Here is a 16744-nt window from a genome sequence, read left to right on the forward strand (position 1 = left end):
CCCAAAGAACAGGAGGAACCTGTCCAAACCATGGGTGTTCATTGTATGTGATTGTGTAGAGCAACACCCAGTATGTGCTAGGGTTTAGGCATTTATTCTGAAGAACCTAGAACATCTTTTTTTCTTTTTTTTATTATATCCTATAGCTTTTCAGAATCCTTCCTATCTAAAATTTATCTCTGCCCCTTCCCAGTGTTCTTCCTGATTCCAATCTTTTCTGGCTTATTTTCCCGGCATGCTTGTGTCCAGTAGGACTTTGACTTTCCCTGCTAGCAGAAACAAAAGATTTAAATCTCAGTCTGTGCTTTGTTTTTAGCAAGACAGAAAAATCTTATATTGACCCTGAGGTGCTCGTGGTGGCTAGGTGGAGCTAGCCTTTGATTTCTTCAGAGTCCTTCCTCCTGACTACTGGGCCTTCCATTGTCCCCTTTGTCCTTATGACTCATGCAGTCAGCCTGTATCTCCTAACCTGACCGCAGGATTTAATGTTAAATCTTGAATACTAGTTAGAATAATAGCACACAGTGCCTGTTATGTGGAAGATACATTCTGGTCACTTTGCATATGTTAGCTAATCCTTCCCAAGGACCCTATAAGATAGGTAATAACCCTAGTTTGTGTTGGGTAATCTAAAACATAAAGTAGATTGTTCAAGGGTCACAAAGTTGGTAAATGGCAGACCTGGAATTACTCTGTAGGCAGTCTTTGGAAGCCACGCATTTACAGCTGGCTGTGCTGACTGAATGGAGGTGTGCTGTGGAAAGGGGTCTCGGGAGACTTTCTGCTCTGTTGATGACTAGTATTTAGCTTTCTGCTTAACTTTGTCCAAAGTCTCAGCTTTTCCTCTTTGAGGGTCTCTGAAATAAGCCTACTACCTACCTTTTGCTGAAATCCATCTATGCTTGTATTAATTCCCTCAGAGCTTTAAGACCTTAAAAAATGATAATGGGTTAATTCTCAAGTAAATAAAAAGATCTTGGGAGTTCCCATCGTGGCTCAACAGAAACAAATCTGGCCAGGATCCACGAGGATGCAGGTTCGATCCTTGGCCTTGCTCAGTGGGTTAAGGACGTGGCTTTGCTGTGAGCTGTGGTGTAGGTCTTGTATGCAGCTCAGATCCCTTGTGGCTGTGGCTGTGGTGTAGGCTGGAGGCTACAGCTCCAATTTAACTCCTAGCCTGTGAATTTCCATATGTAGAAGGCCCTAAAAAAACAAAAAGATACTGAAGAAATAGCTCCTGCAATACTTGAGAAATTTTAGAGGAAGGAATTGCCTCTTGTTCCTTAGACTTTTAGAGGCCCGTTCTGGTTTTAGCTCTAATGGTTAAGCACTTGGATAAGAACGTAGTAGTCTTCCCTGCTATCATCATTGCCTTTTTTTTTTTAAGCACATGTAATGGTCCTGAATGTGTGAAAATTCCTTCTGGCATGTTAGATCAGTCTGTACTCAAGCCTAGCTTTCAAAGCCCGTTTTTGCTGTTCAAAGCTTAAATTTAACATAGTGATTAAAGGCTACCCAAGCCACTTTGTTGCCTTGCATGAACTCTAAGAGATTCCAGAACAGTTTTGCTGTCACTGTGACTTTGCTCATGGTCTTTCCTTGTCAAATTCCTAGATTCAGCTAAATCCTGTTCCCTACCCTCATAAAGCAGTATTTTTGGGGTGGTGAGGAGACTTGAATTCCATTTTACTCAAACTCTCTGTACTCAGCCAAGACTCTGTTTATATTCTCCTTTGTCAGGTCCTAGAATTGATACAAGTACTTCTCAGAAATTTTTTTTTTTTTTTTTTAATGTCATTTGTCTTTTTAGGGCCACACCCACGGCATATGGAAGTTCCCAGGCTAGGGGTTGGTTGAATCAGAGCTACAGCAGCCGGCCTGCACCGCAGCCACAGCCATGCTGGATCTGAGCCGCATCTGCAGCCAACACCATAGCTCACGGCAACACCAGATCCTTAACCCGCTAAGCAAGGCCATGATTCCTAGTCAGATTCGTTTCCGATGTGCCACAGCAGGAACTCCAAAAAAAAGTTTTTAAGGATAATTGAGTTTATCCTAAAATGGCTATTTGGGAGAAAATATGAAATTGGATCCTTTCTTCATTTATTACAGCCAAATTAGTTCCAGGTAACTGAAAGATTTAAATGTAAAAAAGTGAAACCATAAGTACTAGAAGAAAACATGAAATTTAAAAATATACTTAGTGCGCAAGAAATAGCAACAATAACAACAACAACAACAACAAAGACCAAAAAAAAAAGGAGTTCCCGTCGTGGCACAGTGGTTAACGAATCCGACTAGGAACCATGAGGTTGCGGGTTCGATCCCTGCCCTTGCTCAGTGGGTTAACGATCCGGCGTTGCTGTGAGCTGTGGTGTAGGTTGCAGAAGTGGCTCGGATCCCGCGTTGCTGTGGCTCTGGCGTAGGCCGGTGGCTACAGCTCCAATTCGACCCCTAGCCTGGGAACCTCCATATGCCGCGGGAGCGGCCCAAGAAATAGCAACAATAACAACAACAACAACAACAACAAAAAAGACAAAAAAAATAATAAAATATATATATATATATATATATATATATATATATATACTTAGTGCGGAGTTCCCGTCGTGGCACAGCAGAAACAAAACCAGGAACCATGAGCTTGTGGGTTCGGTCCCTGACCTCTCTGGGTTGAGGATCCAGTGTTGCTATGAGCTGTGTAGGTTGCAGATGGGGCTCAGATCTAGCATTGCTGTGGCTGTGGTGTAGGCTGGCAGCTGTAGTTCTGATTAAACCCCTAGCCAGGGAACCTCCATATGTCACAGGTGGGGCCCTAAAGAGACAAAAAGACACACAGACGCACGCTTAGTGGAGTTCCCATCGTGGCTCAGCAGAAACGAATCTGAGTAGCATCCATGAGGACACAGATTCGATCCCTGGCCTCACTCAGTGGGTTAAGGATCCGGCGTCATGATCTGTGGTGTAGGTCGCTCTAATTTGATCCCTAGCCTGGGAACTTCCATGTGCCCTGGGTTCTGCCCAAAAAAGACAGACACACACCCAAAATATACTTAGAGTGGAGAAAAAATAATAGGTGTAATGTCAGAAGATTTACGTGGCAAAAAGATAAAAGGAAGATGTTTGTAACAACACAAAAATTGATTTCCTTGAACTTTTAGGACTTCGCAGTTAAGAAGATAGGGCCTCAGAAAAATAGCTTCAGAGAAACGAAAATAAATGACTAAAGGAGTTCTCTCATTGTGGTGCAGCAAAAATAAGTCTGACCAGTATCCATGAGGATGCGAGTTTGATCCCTGACCTCACTCAGTGGGTTTAAGGATTGCCAGATCTGTGGTGTAGCCATACCTTTCTGTGGTGTAGGTTGGAAATGAGGCTCAAGTCCTGCATTGCTATGGCTCTGGCGTAGGCCAGTAGCTGCAGCTCAGATTCAACCTCTAGCCTGGGAACTTACGCATGCCGCTAGTGCTGCCCTAAAAAAGAGACTAAAACATAAAATGTTTAACCTTACAGGGAAATGAGTTTTTAGAAAGCACTTACTTTCCAGGATGTGGGGGATATGGACCCTCAAACATGGTGTGAGTATTAATTGATGAACCCCATAGAGGGCAATTTGAGCAATTCTACTCCTGGGTACTTAACCTATAGATTTGGTTGCAAATATGTATGAAATGCTGTTCATAAAAATACATTCCTTCCAGTGTTCTTTGCCACAAGAAAGTGTTGCAAACTATCAAGGCTCTGGCTAAATATATTCAGGGAACATTTTCCCCTGCAATGAAAGACTGGAGAATAAGGCAGCTCCAAGTGCATTGATACAGAGCAATCCTCAATATATAAGTGAAAGAGCAAACTGCAGAACAGTACTTGGATTCCAGGATACATAGTATATGTGTATACATATATGTATGTAGTATGCAATAGATATATATGCTTGAGCATTGCATAGAATGTTTTTAGGAAGGATACATAAGCTGGTAATAGCGGTTGTCTCAAGGAAGGACCCAGGTTGCAGAGGAGAAGGGGTGATAATCCTTTGGTACCTTACGAATATTATACCATGTGCATTTATTTTTAGTCAAATAATTTTAGGATTAGGCTAAAAAAAAAAACCCAAATCAAAAAGTGCATTCAGTGGAGTTCCCGTCGTGGCGCAGTGGTTAACGAATCCGACTAGGAACCATGAGGTTGTGGGTTCGATCCCTGCCCTTGCTCAGTGGGTTAACGATCCGGCGTTGCTGTGAGCTGTGGTGTAGGTTGCAGACGTGGCTCGGATCCCGCGTTGGTGTGGCTCTGGCGTAGGCCAGTGGCTACAGCTCCGATTCAACCCCTAGCCTGGGAACCTCCATATGCCGCGGGAGCGGCCCAAGAAGTAGCAACAATAACAACAACAACAACAACAAAAAGGCAAAAGACAAAAAAAAAAAAAAAAAGTGCATTCAGGAGTTCCCATCGTGGCGCAGTGGTTAACGAATCTGACTAGGAACCATGAGGTTGCGGGTTCGATCCCTGCCCCTGCTCAGTGGGTTAACAATCCGACTGTGAGCTGTGGTGTAGGTTGCAGACTCAGCTTGGATCCTGCGCTGCTGTGGCTCTGGCATAGGCCGGCAGCTACAGCTCTGATTTGACCCCTAGCCTGGGAACCTCCCATATGCCGCTGGAGTGGCCCAAGAAATGGCAAAAAGACAAAAAAAAAAAAAAGCATTTGTTTAGCCAGACATCAACTCCCTTTGAAAAATACTGCTTTCATTTTCTATTTTCTGAAGTTTCTTTTCTCAACCATAAAATTGTGAGCTCTTCCAGACAAGAATGTGCATACCTGGAAACTCAGTAAATAGTAATAATTGACAAAAAGTTCCCTCTGAGGTGTGCTATCCCCTGCCCCCACCGCCCCACATTCCTTCAAATTTCCTCTGTGCCTTCCCTGCCTCAGAGTCGTTTTGCAGATTCCATTTGAATCTTGAATCCAGACAACATGCCCACTTACAGCTTAGTTTAGTGGGACAGTTGGGTAGGAGAGGTTGGGAATATTTGGGAATATGTCTGCCAATCTAGGCCAGGATGACTTGCTTGCCAGCTCAGTTGGGGATGATGAACAATGCTTAACTTTTTTTTTTTTTTCCCTTTTTTGCCACACGGTCAGTGTGCGGAAATTCCTGGGCCAGGGATCGAACCTACGCCGCACAGCAGCAACCAGAGCCACAGCAGTGAGAACATAGGATTCTCAACGCGCTAGGCCATCAGAGAACTCTCCGCTTAACCTTTCTGATTCTATTCTCACGCAAGCCTAAATCTGAGTTAAGGGAGGCGGTCTCTTTAAGAACTGCTGTGATGGCCCCGCCCTTTAAAGAGATCAGCTGAATCTCTGAGTCATATGACCCAGCGTCTCTTCCGCCCTCTGAAGTTAGAACTGCATGGGTAGCTGTGAGGAGCCCTGCCGGGGTTGGGGGCACTATGTCCCCAGCCCCGTGCTCCTCCTGAGTCTACTTCTGACAGCAGCTCCTTTTGGCCTGCTGGGGGAGGAAACCCGCCAGGTGAGGGACTAGAGCAATCCTGTTTCAGGATGTGCTGCCTTGAAGGGTGGTTGGAATCTAGGATAACCGAGAGGTGGGGGTGGAGGGTGCTTGCATTGAGAAGAGTTTCTTCAACCCTGGGGGTGGGGACAGCCATGGATCATGGGACAGAATTGAGAAGTAGGATGTATGAGGGCTTCCTGTCTTCCCGGGAAATCTGAACTCTGACTTAGCCCTGAGTAAGCCAGATCCAGGCAAGTATTGGATTTTTTTTTTTTTTTTCTTCTCTCAGCCCTGTGTCCTTATCTCTCCACTAGAGTCAAGGCCGTTTTCTCTACCCACCTCTCCTTACAGCAGGAATCTCTTAGCTCCCACAAGCATTGCTCTTGCCTAGGCCCCAAGGTCCCACCGTTTCCCCATCATTTCCCAAGCCCCCTTCCCTGTCCCCAAACATCTGCCCTGTGTCTCTCCCTGATCCTGTTCCCTTGACCCTCCCACTACTCCATGTTCTAGGTGTCTCTGGAGGTCATCTCTGACGGGCTGGACCCTCCCCAGAACCTGCTTCATATCCATGCAGTGGGTACCAACTCCACACTGCACTATGTGTGGAGCAGCCTAGGGCCCCCAGCAGTGCTACTAGTGGCCACCAATACCCCCCACAGCACCCTGCGTGTGAACTGGAGCCTCCTGATCTCCTCTGACCCTGAAGGGAGCTTGATGGTGCTCCCCAAAGACAGCATCCAATTTTCTTCTGCCGTTGTCTTTACCAGGGTGAGGAGGTTGGGGGAAACCGAAGGGAATCAGTACAGAGGAGAGACTTCATTTGAGTTAGAGAAACTGAAGACTGGGGGTAGATGAAATAGAGGTATGAGAGCCGGGGGTGGGGGGCAGTGACTTGGGGGGTGGTGACTCAGGAGAAACCTGGACTCTGGCAAGCCCAGTCCCTCCTCACCCCCACCCGCCAGCTGTTTGAATTTGACAGCACCAACACATCCGATGCAGTGACAAAGCCTCCAAGAAAATCGTATCCTCCGTATTCCTTGGCTGAGTTCTCTTGGAACAACATCACTGATTCATTGGATCCTGCCACCCTGAGTGCCACATTTCGAGGCCACCCCATTCACGACCCTACCGGGGCTTTTGCCAATGGCAGCTTGGCCCTCAGGGTAAGGGTATGGGGAATCAGAACTCAAAAGGCTGGTTGATAAGGGTGGGAGTTGATGAGGGTCGCCTTCAAACACAGGTATCTGCCTGCTTCCCACGCCTCCCATGCCTCTTCCATCCTAGGTGCAGGCATTCTCCAAATCTGGCCGACCAGCACAACCCCCTCGCCTCCTGCACACAGCGGACACCTGCCAGCTAGAGGTGGCTCTGGTTGGGGCCACTCCCCGGGGAAACCGCTCCCTGTTTGGGCTGGAGGTAGCCACCTTGAGCCAGGGCCCTGACTGCCCCTCAGTGCAGGAGCAGCGCTCCATCGATGATGAATATGCACCCGCTGTCTTCCAGGTCAGGCTTCCTGCAGAGAGGTGGATGGGTGGGAGGCAAAGAGGGATCCAGTTAGGACCTCAGAGAATCATTCAACCATTTGCACTTAGCAACACTATTCAGTTCCTTGAAGTACTGGGCACTGTGGTAATGAATTTAGTCCAGTCTCTGCCCTCAGCAGAGAGGCCAGTCAGAAGGTGGTACAGTGTGACTAGTGCTCTGAAAGGTGGGATCTGCAAGGGCCTCGGGTCCCAGAGGAGAGAGCTTGTTGAGGGTTGAGGCTGGAAGAGGACTCAGTGCCATCCAGTCCAGCTCCCTTTTCTACAGGGGAGAGATTGGTGCAAACAGCCTGGGAATCCTAGAACCAGACCTAGGACTCAGGACAACTTGATGACATGGAGGCTGGGAAGGGGTAGCGGAACAGAAGGGTCAGACACCAACCTCACCCTGCCTATTTGCCTTTCTCCCCAGTTGGACCAGCTGCTGTGGGGCTCCCTCCCATCAGGCTTCGTGCAGTGGCGACCAGTGGCTTTCTCCCAGAAGCAGGGGAGCCGGGATTCAGCCATGCCCTGCCAAGCTTCCCCTCTTTACCCCACCTTGGCATACCTTCTCCCCCAGTCACCTATTGTTCGAGCCTTCTTTGGGTCCCAGAACAACTTCTGTGCCTTCAATCTAACATTTGGAGCTTCCACAGGCCCTGGCTACTGGGACCAACACTACCTCAGCTGGTGAGAGTCTGGGCCTGGGCCAAGGGTTTGGGAGGCTGAAGTGGAGGAGAGCTGGGCCTCCAGCCTTCCCTCCTAAGCCTGCTTACCTCTCCTTCTCACTCTGCTTGCTCTAGGTCCATGCTCCTGGGTGTGGGCTCCCCTCCGGTGGATGCCTTGTCCCCGCTAGTCCTGGGCATCATGGCAGTGGCCCTGGGTGCACCAGGGCTCATGCTGCTGGCAGGAGGCCTGTTTGTAATGCTGGGCCACAAGCGGCACTCAGAATACCAGTCCATAAATTGAGGCCTGCTCTCTAGAGGGAAGGACATTACTGGACCTGCCTTGTAGTCTGCAAGTTTGAGGTCTGTATTCCCAGCCAGCTGCTCCCTTTTCAGCTGCTCTTGCTTTCCTGCAGAACCTCAGAGACCAGCCTCAACTTCCTATGGACCCAGGTGGGGCATCCTTCAAACTCTGAGGAGGGGCCAGGGACAGAGTGATTGCTAGAGGGAGGGTCCCCTTGGTGTTGCCTCCCCACCCTGCCACCCCCCATTTCCCTGGAATGGGACTCACAGGCCTAGATGAGAGGCCTTCTGACTCTTTGCTGCCCTGGAGAGTATGAAATAGATGAATTTTTTCCACAGGGCTTATCTCTCAGTGTGTGAGTGCTGTTGGGCTGGTTTGGGGCTAGTTCCAGGGAATGAGAGGGCTAGGAGATGGGCGTGGAAGGCAAGTTCTTATTTGTGGCCCCATTTCCTCACCAGGCCTAGTCCTCACCCCTGCCACAGGACCAGGCTCCAGCCAGCCACTCTGCAGCATGTGGAGCTGGGAGGTTTCTGGTGCAGCCTGAGTCACACAAGGAAGTGACACTTGAGACTGGGGGGCAAACATGAAGAAAGAGTCAAGGAAGGCGGTGGTAGTCGTTTATTGTTATACACACATTCACACGGGGTTAACGTCAGCCATTATGCCTTCCATCCGCTCCCCAGCCACCAAATGTTTGGGTGCAGGCACACACACACACACACATTCTGGGACGGAGATTTCTCTGTCCACTCCTCTTCCCATGGAGAGGCATGACTTCTGGACAGTTTGGAGGTGTGAGGTTACAGGGACTTAAATGGTTGGAAGGGAGGAGGCAGCCACTCTGGGCTGGAGCAGCTGTAATCGATTTGACTGAGGCTAAGGGCCTGGGAAGGCCGGTTGTGGAAGGTCCTGAACCCAGTCCTCCAGGGAGATTTTCACCAAACATGAAAATCCTATTCGATCTGATGCCCAGTCTTTACCTTGAGGCATGGGCAATATTTCCAGTCTCCTTGAGGCACTTGGCTCAGACAACTGGCACAGAAATGGTTGAAGTTTTGGCTGTGGCTCTACTGGCTGCCTTAGAGGAGGCTGGACAGTGGAGAAGAGTCCAGCCATGGCAGGCCCTAGTGGCAGTGGTGGGAGGCTGCTCAGGAAGGGACTGTGTCTCTGCTCCTGGGCCTGGGCCTGGGCCTGTGCCCTCAGCATCCTTAAGGAACATGGCTGTCCACCTCTTTCCCTGCAAGAATGTCTGAGTCCCTACCTCATAATTATCCCAGGCTCCAAAGATGAAAGGCAGCACCCCAACTCTGGGAGAGCAGGGGACAGTCCTCGCTCTGCTCCCCCAGGTAGCAGGGGTAGGAGCAGAAGAGTTGAGCAGCTCAGCCCCAGAGGCGGGGCCTGTGATCCAAGGCTGAGCGGGCGTGGTCGGGGTAGTCCAGGCGGCTCTCAGAGACAGTGAACATGCGTTCTGGCTCCACCACGAACATGTAGTAGAAGTTCCACACCAGCATGGACAGCAGGGGTAGGAAGGTCAGGCCGAAGCCAAAGCCTCGGAAGGAGCGGCCCACAGCAAAGGTCAGCCAGTATATCAGCCTGGGAGGCAAGAAAAGATTGGGCTTTCCTGGAGGGAAGTACGTCAGCTAACTGGCAATAGGCTGATGACAGGGAGCATAGAAAGTGAGGGAGGCAGATGGGGGCTGGTGGGCACAACTGTTGTCTCTAAAAACAAGCAGTGTTTATGCACTTACGACGTGCTAGGCATAGTACTAATTACTTTAGGGGCACTATTTAATTTAGACCCCCACATCTCTACGAAGTAAGTATATTATTCACCTCCTTTGTTTTCAATTTTTCATTAAAAATTTTTGAGTAGGCAGTGTACATTCACATGGTTCAAAAGTCAGAGGTACCAGTGAGTATAATTAAATGTCTTCCTTCTTTTACTGATTCCCAGCTATTTTGTTTTTTTGGTCACACCCACAGCGTGTGAAAGTTCCTGGGCCAGGGAGCAAACCCGCACCACAGCTGCAACCTGAGCCACAGCAGTGACAATGCTGGATCTTTAACCCTCTGTGCCACCAAGGAACTCCCCAGCTACCTTATTCTCATCCCTCACTTCCCCAACTCTATCCCAGTCCCACCTCAGACATCTAATATTATTGTTTCTTGTGCATTGTGATGCTCTATGTATATACGTGCACAAAAATTTGTTTTACTTTTCCTTTTTTTTTAAGCTTGGTAGCATACTATAGCAAGAGACTTCTGCATATTGATTTTTCCCCCATTTAATGTATCTTGGAGATTGTGTTCATTATTATATAAACAGCTGCTTCATTCTTTTACAGCTGCAGTACATTCCACTGTATTTACTTTCTCAGGTGAAGAAACTTCCAAAAGGGTTCAGTAGCACTGATCCAAACTCATACATCAGGGAAATAGCAAAACCATGATTTGAACCCATGCCTGTTCATCACCACCTCTCCTGCCATTTTAGAGAGGCTAAAGGAAAGGAATGAGGGAGCCAGCTTCAAGAAAGCTGGAAGCCCAGAAGGATGGATCAAGCACAACCAAATTTCCCCTCTTGGAAGATCCATTCAAAATATCCCTCAAATCAACTATAATGGAAAAAAATCATCCAAAAACAAAAACAGGAGTTCCTGTCATGGCTCAGTGGTAACAAACCCAACTAGGATCTATGAGGATGCGAGTTCAATCCCTGGCCTTGCTCAGTGAGTTAAAGATCCAGCGTTGCCGTGAGCTGTGGTGTAGGTCGCAGACATGGTTCGGATCCAGTGTTGCTGTGGCATAGGCCAACAGCTATAGCTCTGATTCAACCCCTAACCTGGGAACTTCCATATGCCGCAGTGCGTGCCTAAAAAGCAAAATAACCAAAAAATAAAAATAAAAAATATACACCCCTCAAAGCAGGAAGAGCAGAAGCTTCCTCTTAATATATGAAGGGGGAATTTCCTGGTGGCTCAGTGGTTTAAGGATCTGGCATGGGCCCTGCTGTGGTGCAGGTATGATCTCTGGCCTGGGAACTACTGCATGCCACAGGCATGGCCATATATAGAGAGATATATGCACACAAATTGAGATGTCTTTTTTTTTTGGCCACTCCATGGCATGCAGAGGTTCCCCAGCCGGGGATCAAACCCATGCCACCACAGTGACCTGAGCCACAGCAGTGACAACACCAGATCCTTACTAGGCCACCAGGGAACTCCAAGCACTTCCCTTTCCTTATTTCTCTTGAAATGTCCCCTTGGACAGTATCTCTCATGTCTACTGCTGAGTCTTCCTTTAGCTCCTTGATGACTCTTACTGCTTAAGCCAAGAACTACGAGACCAGCACTCCCCAAGAGGGAGATGGGAGGTTGAGTTACATGAGCAGGAACATAGTTGTCTTGGGAAGTATCTACTGGGAGAACGTGCAGCTGGTCAGGAGGCTGGTGGCCACTACACTATATGCAGAAATAACAGGAAGACAGATTTTAGCCCAACAGGAAGAATGCTTTAGCAGTTTAAAGCTACCTGGAATCCTATATGGAAAGTAACAAAAAGAAATATATTAGGGGAAAAACTGGAAAGATCTGCATTTGGCTTCACAAATTCAAAGGTGCCTTCTGGGTTAACAGCAGTTCACATGAAAACAACCCTAAGGACTTCAGGTGCCTACAAATTCTAAATGAAAGAATAACGAGGCTGCCACGAGACCTAATGTGGCCTCTGCTTGTATGAATGAAGGACAATACCCTTGACCAGAGCCCCCCCTACTGATAACCAGGACAGTTTCCTGTCCAGAAGGAAGGACCCAGGACAGTGAACAGACCAGGGACATTTAGCAAAGTAACCACTGGGGGAGCAGAGTGTTGCCGTAAGGAATTGAGAGCTGTTGTCAGATATCTAAATTTGTCTAGGCACTTCCCGAGGTCAGAGAGTCAGGACAGCAGGGTTTTTTTTTTTTTGGTTTTTTTTTTTTTCTGTTTCTTGGGCTACTCCCGCAGCATATGGAGTTTCCCAGGCTAGGGGTCTAATCAGAGCTGTAGCCACCAGCCTACACCACAGCCACAGCAACGTGGGATCCGAGCCGCATCTGCGACCTACATCACAGCTCACGGCAACGCCGGTCCTTAACCCACTGAGCAAGGCCAGGGACCGAACCCACAACCTCATGGTTCCTAGTCGGATTCATTAACCACTGAGCCATGATGGGAACTCTAGGACAGCAGGTTTTAAAACAATATAAAGAACTTTCTAATAACTAGAACATTTGAAAAATGAAACAGACTGTCTTTTAAAAAACGAGCACTTGGTCACAGGGGGTGTTCAGCTAGAGGCCAATGGCCACCTGACCAGAGTGCCGCAGAGGAGCAGGAGGTGGTTCTAGGTCGATATATATGTCATATGAAAGGCATATGAGCTGATCACCTGCTACCAGGTGAGGTTAAGTGCGAGGGAGAAAGTGGATTCACCTTTCCCACAAGCACATCTAGGCCGATCCAGAATCCAGAAAGCTCCCTGGGCCTGGACCTCCAGACATTCAGAGGCCTGGGTCCCTCTAGCCCCACTACCTCCCTGGTCCCGCACCCCCAGCCCCAACTCACCGGGAGATGGCAAAGAGACCAGTGAGCAGAGGGAGCAGTTTGAGGGTGTCCTGGGGCAGGTAGGTGGAAAGCACCGCCAGGTTGAAGAAGTAAAGGATGAAGAGCTGGACCGACTGGGCCACATATCGCCGGTGGATCTCCACCTCCCGCCGTGGCTCCCCAAAGGGCCGCAGGGCAGAAAAGCACAACAGGCTCAGCCCGTACACCAGGATCCCTGGGTGGGGTTAGAGAACACAGGGTCAGAAGAGGAGCAGCAGGCAGGAAGCTGGAGGCAGGGTCCATAGTGGAGAGCTCAGGGGCATGGGCTCTACACTGTGGGGCAGAGGTGGGCACACAGGGTAGCGGGGGGGCCCCCCCGAGGGTCCAGGTCTCACAAGGGGAAACTCTCCTGCTCTCCAAGCCAGGAAGGCCCTGCCCTCCAGTCCAGCTCCCAGATGCCCCCTCCCTTTTCACAGGACCCAGGCTCACCCAGAACAATGGGGAAGGTGGCAAAGACCCCGCAGCGCAGCGTGTAGACGAGGCGGGAACTCATGGTCGGCAGGCGCGGGGCGTCGAAGGGCAGGAAGGCATACGCCCCGTAGAGCAGGCAGGGGAAGAGGATGAAAGCAGCTCCTACGGAGGCCACAGCCCTGAGCCCCTCATGGCCTCCGCAGCCCTCGCAGCCCCCACAGGAGCGGCCAGGCGGCCTCACCACTGCCTCAGCCCACTTGCGCTCAGGGGGCTCAGCGGGGGCGGCCCGGGTGGGCAGGAAGGTCCGGCGGCGTTCGCCCTCGCTCGCCTCACAGCGCACAGCAAGGTCCTCCTGTGGCCGCCGCTCAATGCACTGCAAGTCGATGGGCACGAAGGCTCGGGCCGCCTTCTCAGGCAGCAGGCAAGCGTCATCTTCGGGCAACTCCTCCAGCTTGGTGGCTGGCTCTGACTCGAGGGGCTCAGGCTCAATGTCTCTCCAGCCTGGGGGATCTGGGAACGGGGCACTGGGCTGGGGGCCAGCCCCCCAGGGCAAGGTGGCAGCCTCACTTACTGTGCTATCTAGCCCATCCTCAGTCCCCTGTCCGGCTGTGGGAGACCCAGCTGAAGACCCCACTCTGGAGGACTCGGCTCTGGGAGACTCAGCTCCACCCTCCCCCTCTGTCTTCTCGCCATTGGGGACCAAGGCCTGGGGTGGGCTTTTCTCCAGGGCTGCAGGCCCCTTCACCTCCAGCAGGGCCATGGCCTCGGGTTCCGTCATCCTGGGGCCTCACTTCTGGGGTCTACCGTAAGGTCGTGTCACCCTGGAAGGAGCAGAGGGAAGCTCTGTCAGAAGCTGCTGCTCTTGGAGTTCCTGTAGTGGCTCAGTGGAAATGAATCCAACTAGTAACCATGAGGTTTCGAGTTCAATCCCCGACCTTGCTCAGTGGGTTAAGAATCTGGCGTTGCCACGAGCTGTGGTATAGGTTGCAGACGTGGCTTGGATCTGGCCTTGCTGTGGCTGTGCCATAGGCCAGCAGCTATAGCTCCGATTCCACCCCCAGCCTGGGAACCTCCACATGCCCCGTGTGCGGACCTAAAATAAAAAGGCCAAAAAAAAAAAAAAAAAAAAAAAAAAAAGCTGCTGTTTTCTGGGTTGATAGAACCGAAGCTCAGCTGGTCTTACGGTGGGCTTTAGCCCCATCTGGGACCTTAGGGAGAACATGGTCCTTGTGTTGAAATAGAGTGAGGCAGGAGGGAAGTGAGCAGCTGAAATGGAGACACCCTTTCGACATCAAATGCTATTCACCAGGAGAGGGTGAGTCAGGGGGCACAGGCCCTGGCAGCTGTGGCCTCACCTCCACCCACATCTCCTGCCCCTCTCCACCAAAACCCCTGGGGTCATGGCCACCCAAATGCAGGAATGAGAGGAAAAGGAGGTGTCTAGAAATTTGCCAAGGGCTTTCTTCTTGCTAAAGACCTTCTCGTGGACAGAGAAGCTTCCCTTTCACTTCCAAACCTTGCCTTCCCCTGAAGACCCCGGACTGGAACTCTCCTGGCAACTTATACCAACGATTTGCCAACAAATCTGTCCCAAGGAGCTGGCAGTAGCAGGGGACCCTGTTCTTTCGTCTCCAATCTGGATACTTGGTCGGTTTTCAAACTTCTCACCAACCCACTCCACATCTGAAGGGCCTGGGTCTGTCCATTTTGACCTCTAGGTCTAATCAAAGCTGTTTCCCATGCCTCCTCTCCTGTCTTTCTCCCCTCCCTGCCGTCCTCCATCTCACTGCTTCTGGATGAGGCTAACTTCCCTCCCTTCACTGCTCAAGGACCTCCGATCCCTTAATGTTTGGACCCGTGACACCCACTTACTTTCCATCTGGAGAGAGGTAGAGGGTCCCCAGCGTCCGGGAAGGAGCTGCCTAGCTCGCTGCTGGCTCTGCAAGTATTTCTCTCCGTCTCCCTCCCTTTACCTGGGTCTCCAAACCTGTCTGACCAGAGCAGGTGGGGCCCAGATTAAAGGGCAGGCCCCGCCCTGCTGAATCTGCCGACAGAAAAAGCCTTAGAGAAGGACGTCATGCTCTCTGAAAGTGGGGGTGCAGCTGAGCCTAGAGGTAAGTGTGTTCTAGGAACATGGGTTTTGTAGGAACTCCCAGCACAGGAAAGCAAAGGGGGAAGAATGGGTTTGTGCATCAGAAGGTGCTTGGGGAGTTCCTGTCATGGCTCAGTGGTTAATGAACCCTACTAGTATCCATGAGGATGCAGGTTCGATCCCTGGCCTTGCTCAGTGGGTTAAGGATCTGGCATTGCTGTGAGCAGTGGTGTAGGTCACAGACGCAGCTCGGATCCTGCTTTGCTGTGGCTGTGGTGTAGGATGACAGCTACAGCTCCAATTGGACCCTGGCCTGGGAACCTCCATATGCTGCGGTGTGGCCCTAAAAAGACAAAAGACCAAAAAAAAAAAAAGGATGTTGGAGTAGGTTGGAAAACACCCAAAAGAGAGGTGGAATTTCTACACTTATTCATTCAATATTTATTGAGCACCTGTTATTAGTTAGGCACTATTCTGGGCATAGACATAGGAAAGAACGAGATGACAGGCAAAGTCTCTGGACTTAAGGGGCTTGTTCTGTTGGGGTAGCAGATAATAAAGAAGCCTAGAAAATAAATCAATAAGACAATTTCAATAGGAAAATTTCTTTGCCAAAGTGATATTTGAGTTGAGACCTGCTGGGAATCAGGAGAATGGGTGTTTCAGGCAGAGGAACAACAAGTGAAAGGCCAATAAAAAGGAAAGACAGGTTGTTTCAGGAACATCTCCCTAAGCACCTTGCTTTTTAGGTTAGGTTTAAGGTTACAAAAACCGTGGCACAGTGGTTTAAGAACGTGACTGCAGTGGTTCTGGTCACATAGATCACAGCCATGGCTTGGATTGAATCTGTAGCCTGGAAACTTCCTTATGCTGAGAGTGTGGCCATTAAAAAAAAGACAGCAATAGGAATCCACAGTGATCTTTCCTATGGGAGGACCAGGGGGCAGAAATGTAAGGGTGTAACTTCTCATTCCTGTGGATCTTTTCCCCTTAAGTCATTAGAGCTTCGTAAGGGGAGGGACAATGTCTGAATTGCTCATCTCTGTGACTCCAAAATCCAGCACTGTGGCTGGAAGACAGCAGATGTTCAATAAATGTTTACTGGAACAGTAAGTGAGGAACATGCAAGTGGAAATCTTTGGGTTGGGGTCGGAAGCTGAAGGGCTGAGGTGTCTGTGTAAGAGTCTTATCTTGGAAGGCCTTGTCATACTCGGTTCTTTCCAAAAAAAATTTCACATACAAGTTTTTTGCTTGTTTAAATAATGGGGGAAAAGAGAGAATTAGAATCACTGTAACTAGTAACCTGAAAGAGGCTCGACTCAAATGGGGGCGACAGAAAAACGAACCAAATGACCACAGTCAGACAAGGCAAAGCCACACTCCTAGCTGTGAGCCCATCTGCTTAGGCTCAGCCCTCCTTAGAGTCCGCTGTTCGCTCTCTGGCAACTTTGTCAATAAAGTTTTTCACAAGGGCTTGCAGAAGCCGGAAAGAGGCCATGCCGCCCAGAGTTAGTTCTGGCAACTTCCCGGGAGGGAAAACGACTTTCGCGAGATTTGGTAGCAGCAGGCCCCCTGGCCTGCAACTGTGCA

General features: G+C 49.8%; 2 protein-coding genes across 4 annotated transcripts; one reads left to right on the forward strand and one right to left on the reverse strand.

Moving 5' to 3' along the window:
• Positions 1-5400: 5400 nt before the first annotated feature.
• Positions 5401-8345, forward strand: GLMP (glycosylated lysosomal membrane protein). 3 transcript variants are annotated; one of them, XM_085022782.1, is made up of 6 exons: positions 5401-5767; positions 6027-6284; positions 6479-6679; positions 6801-7019; positions 7470-7726; positions 7840-8345. In XM_085022782.1, the coding sequence occupies exons 2-6, from the start codon at positions 6231-6233 to the stop codon at positions 8003-8005; spliced, it is 897 nt and encodes a 298-aa protein (XP_084878908.1). In that variant the 5' UTR covers positions 5401-5767; positions 6027-6230; the 3' UTR covers positions 8006-8345. The 3 variants fall into 3 exon arrangements, with proteins under 3 accessions (XP_084878908.1, XP_001927786.1, XP_005663352.1); XM_001927751.4 differs by having other exon boundaries at positions 5401-5534; XM_005663295.4 differs by lacking the exon at positions 6027-6284 and having other exon boundaries at positions 5401-5534.
• Positions 8346-8608: 263 nt separating this feature from the next.
• On the reverse strand, positions 8609-15051 carry TMEM79 (transmembrane protein 79). The gene is made up of 4 exons (XM_001927978.6): positions 14935-15051; positions 13081-13883; positions 12613-12826; positions 8609-9598 (listed from the first exon to the last, which is right to left on the reverse strand). The coding sequence occupies exons 2-4, from the start codon at positions 13838-13840 to the stop codon at positions 9385-9387; spliced, it is 1188 nt and encodes a 395-aa protein (XP_001928013.1). The 5' UTR covers positions 13841-13883; positions 14935-15051; the 3' UTR covers positions 8609-9384.
• Positions 15052-16744: the final 1693 nt, after the last annotated feature.

The sequence above is a fragment of the Sus scrofa genome, chromosome 4, assembly GCF_054392235.1.
Source record: "Sus scrofa isolate SSC_HxYL_T2T_F1_AM1 chromosome 4, Sscrofa_HxYL_maternal_Yorkshire_Landrace_v2.0, whole genome shotgun sequence".
Lineage (NCBI taxonomy): Eukaryota > Metazoa > Chordata > Mammalia > Artiodactyla > Suidae > Sus > Sus scrofa.

Coding starts and splice junctions, on each gene's coding strand:
- GLMP (XM_001927751.4), top strand. CDS start 5,415: ATGGGTAGCTGTGAGGAGCCCTGCCGGGGTTGGGGGCACTATGTCCCC. Junction 5,535..6,026: donor TGGGGGAGGAAACCCGCCAG/GTGAGGGACTAG, acceptor TCCATGTTCTAG/GTGTCTCTGGAGGTCATCTC. Junction 6,285..6,478: donor CTGCCGTTGTCTTTACCAGG/GTGAGGAGGTTG, acceptor CCCACCCGCCAG/CTGTTTGAATTTGACAGCAC.
- TMEM79 (XM_001927978.6), bottom strand. CDS start 13,840: ATGACGGAACCCGAGGCCATGGCCCTGCTGGAGGTGAAGGGGCCTGCA. Junction 12,827..13,080: donor CACCTTCCCCATTGTTCTGG/GTGAGCCTGGGT, acceptor AACCCCACCCAG/GGATCCTGGTGTACGGGCTG. Junction 9,599..12,612: donor GGTCTCTTTGCCATCTCCCG/GTGAGTTGGGGC, acceptor CTTGCCTCCCAG/GCTGATATACTGGCTGACCT.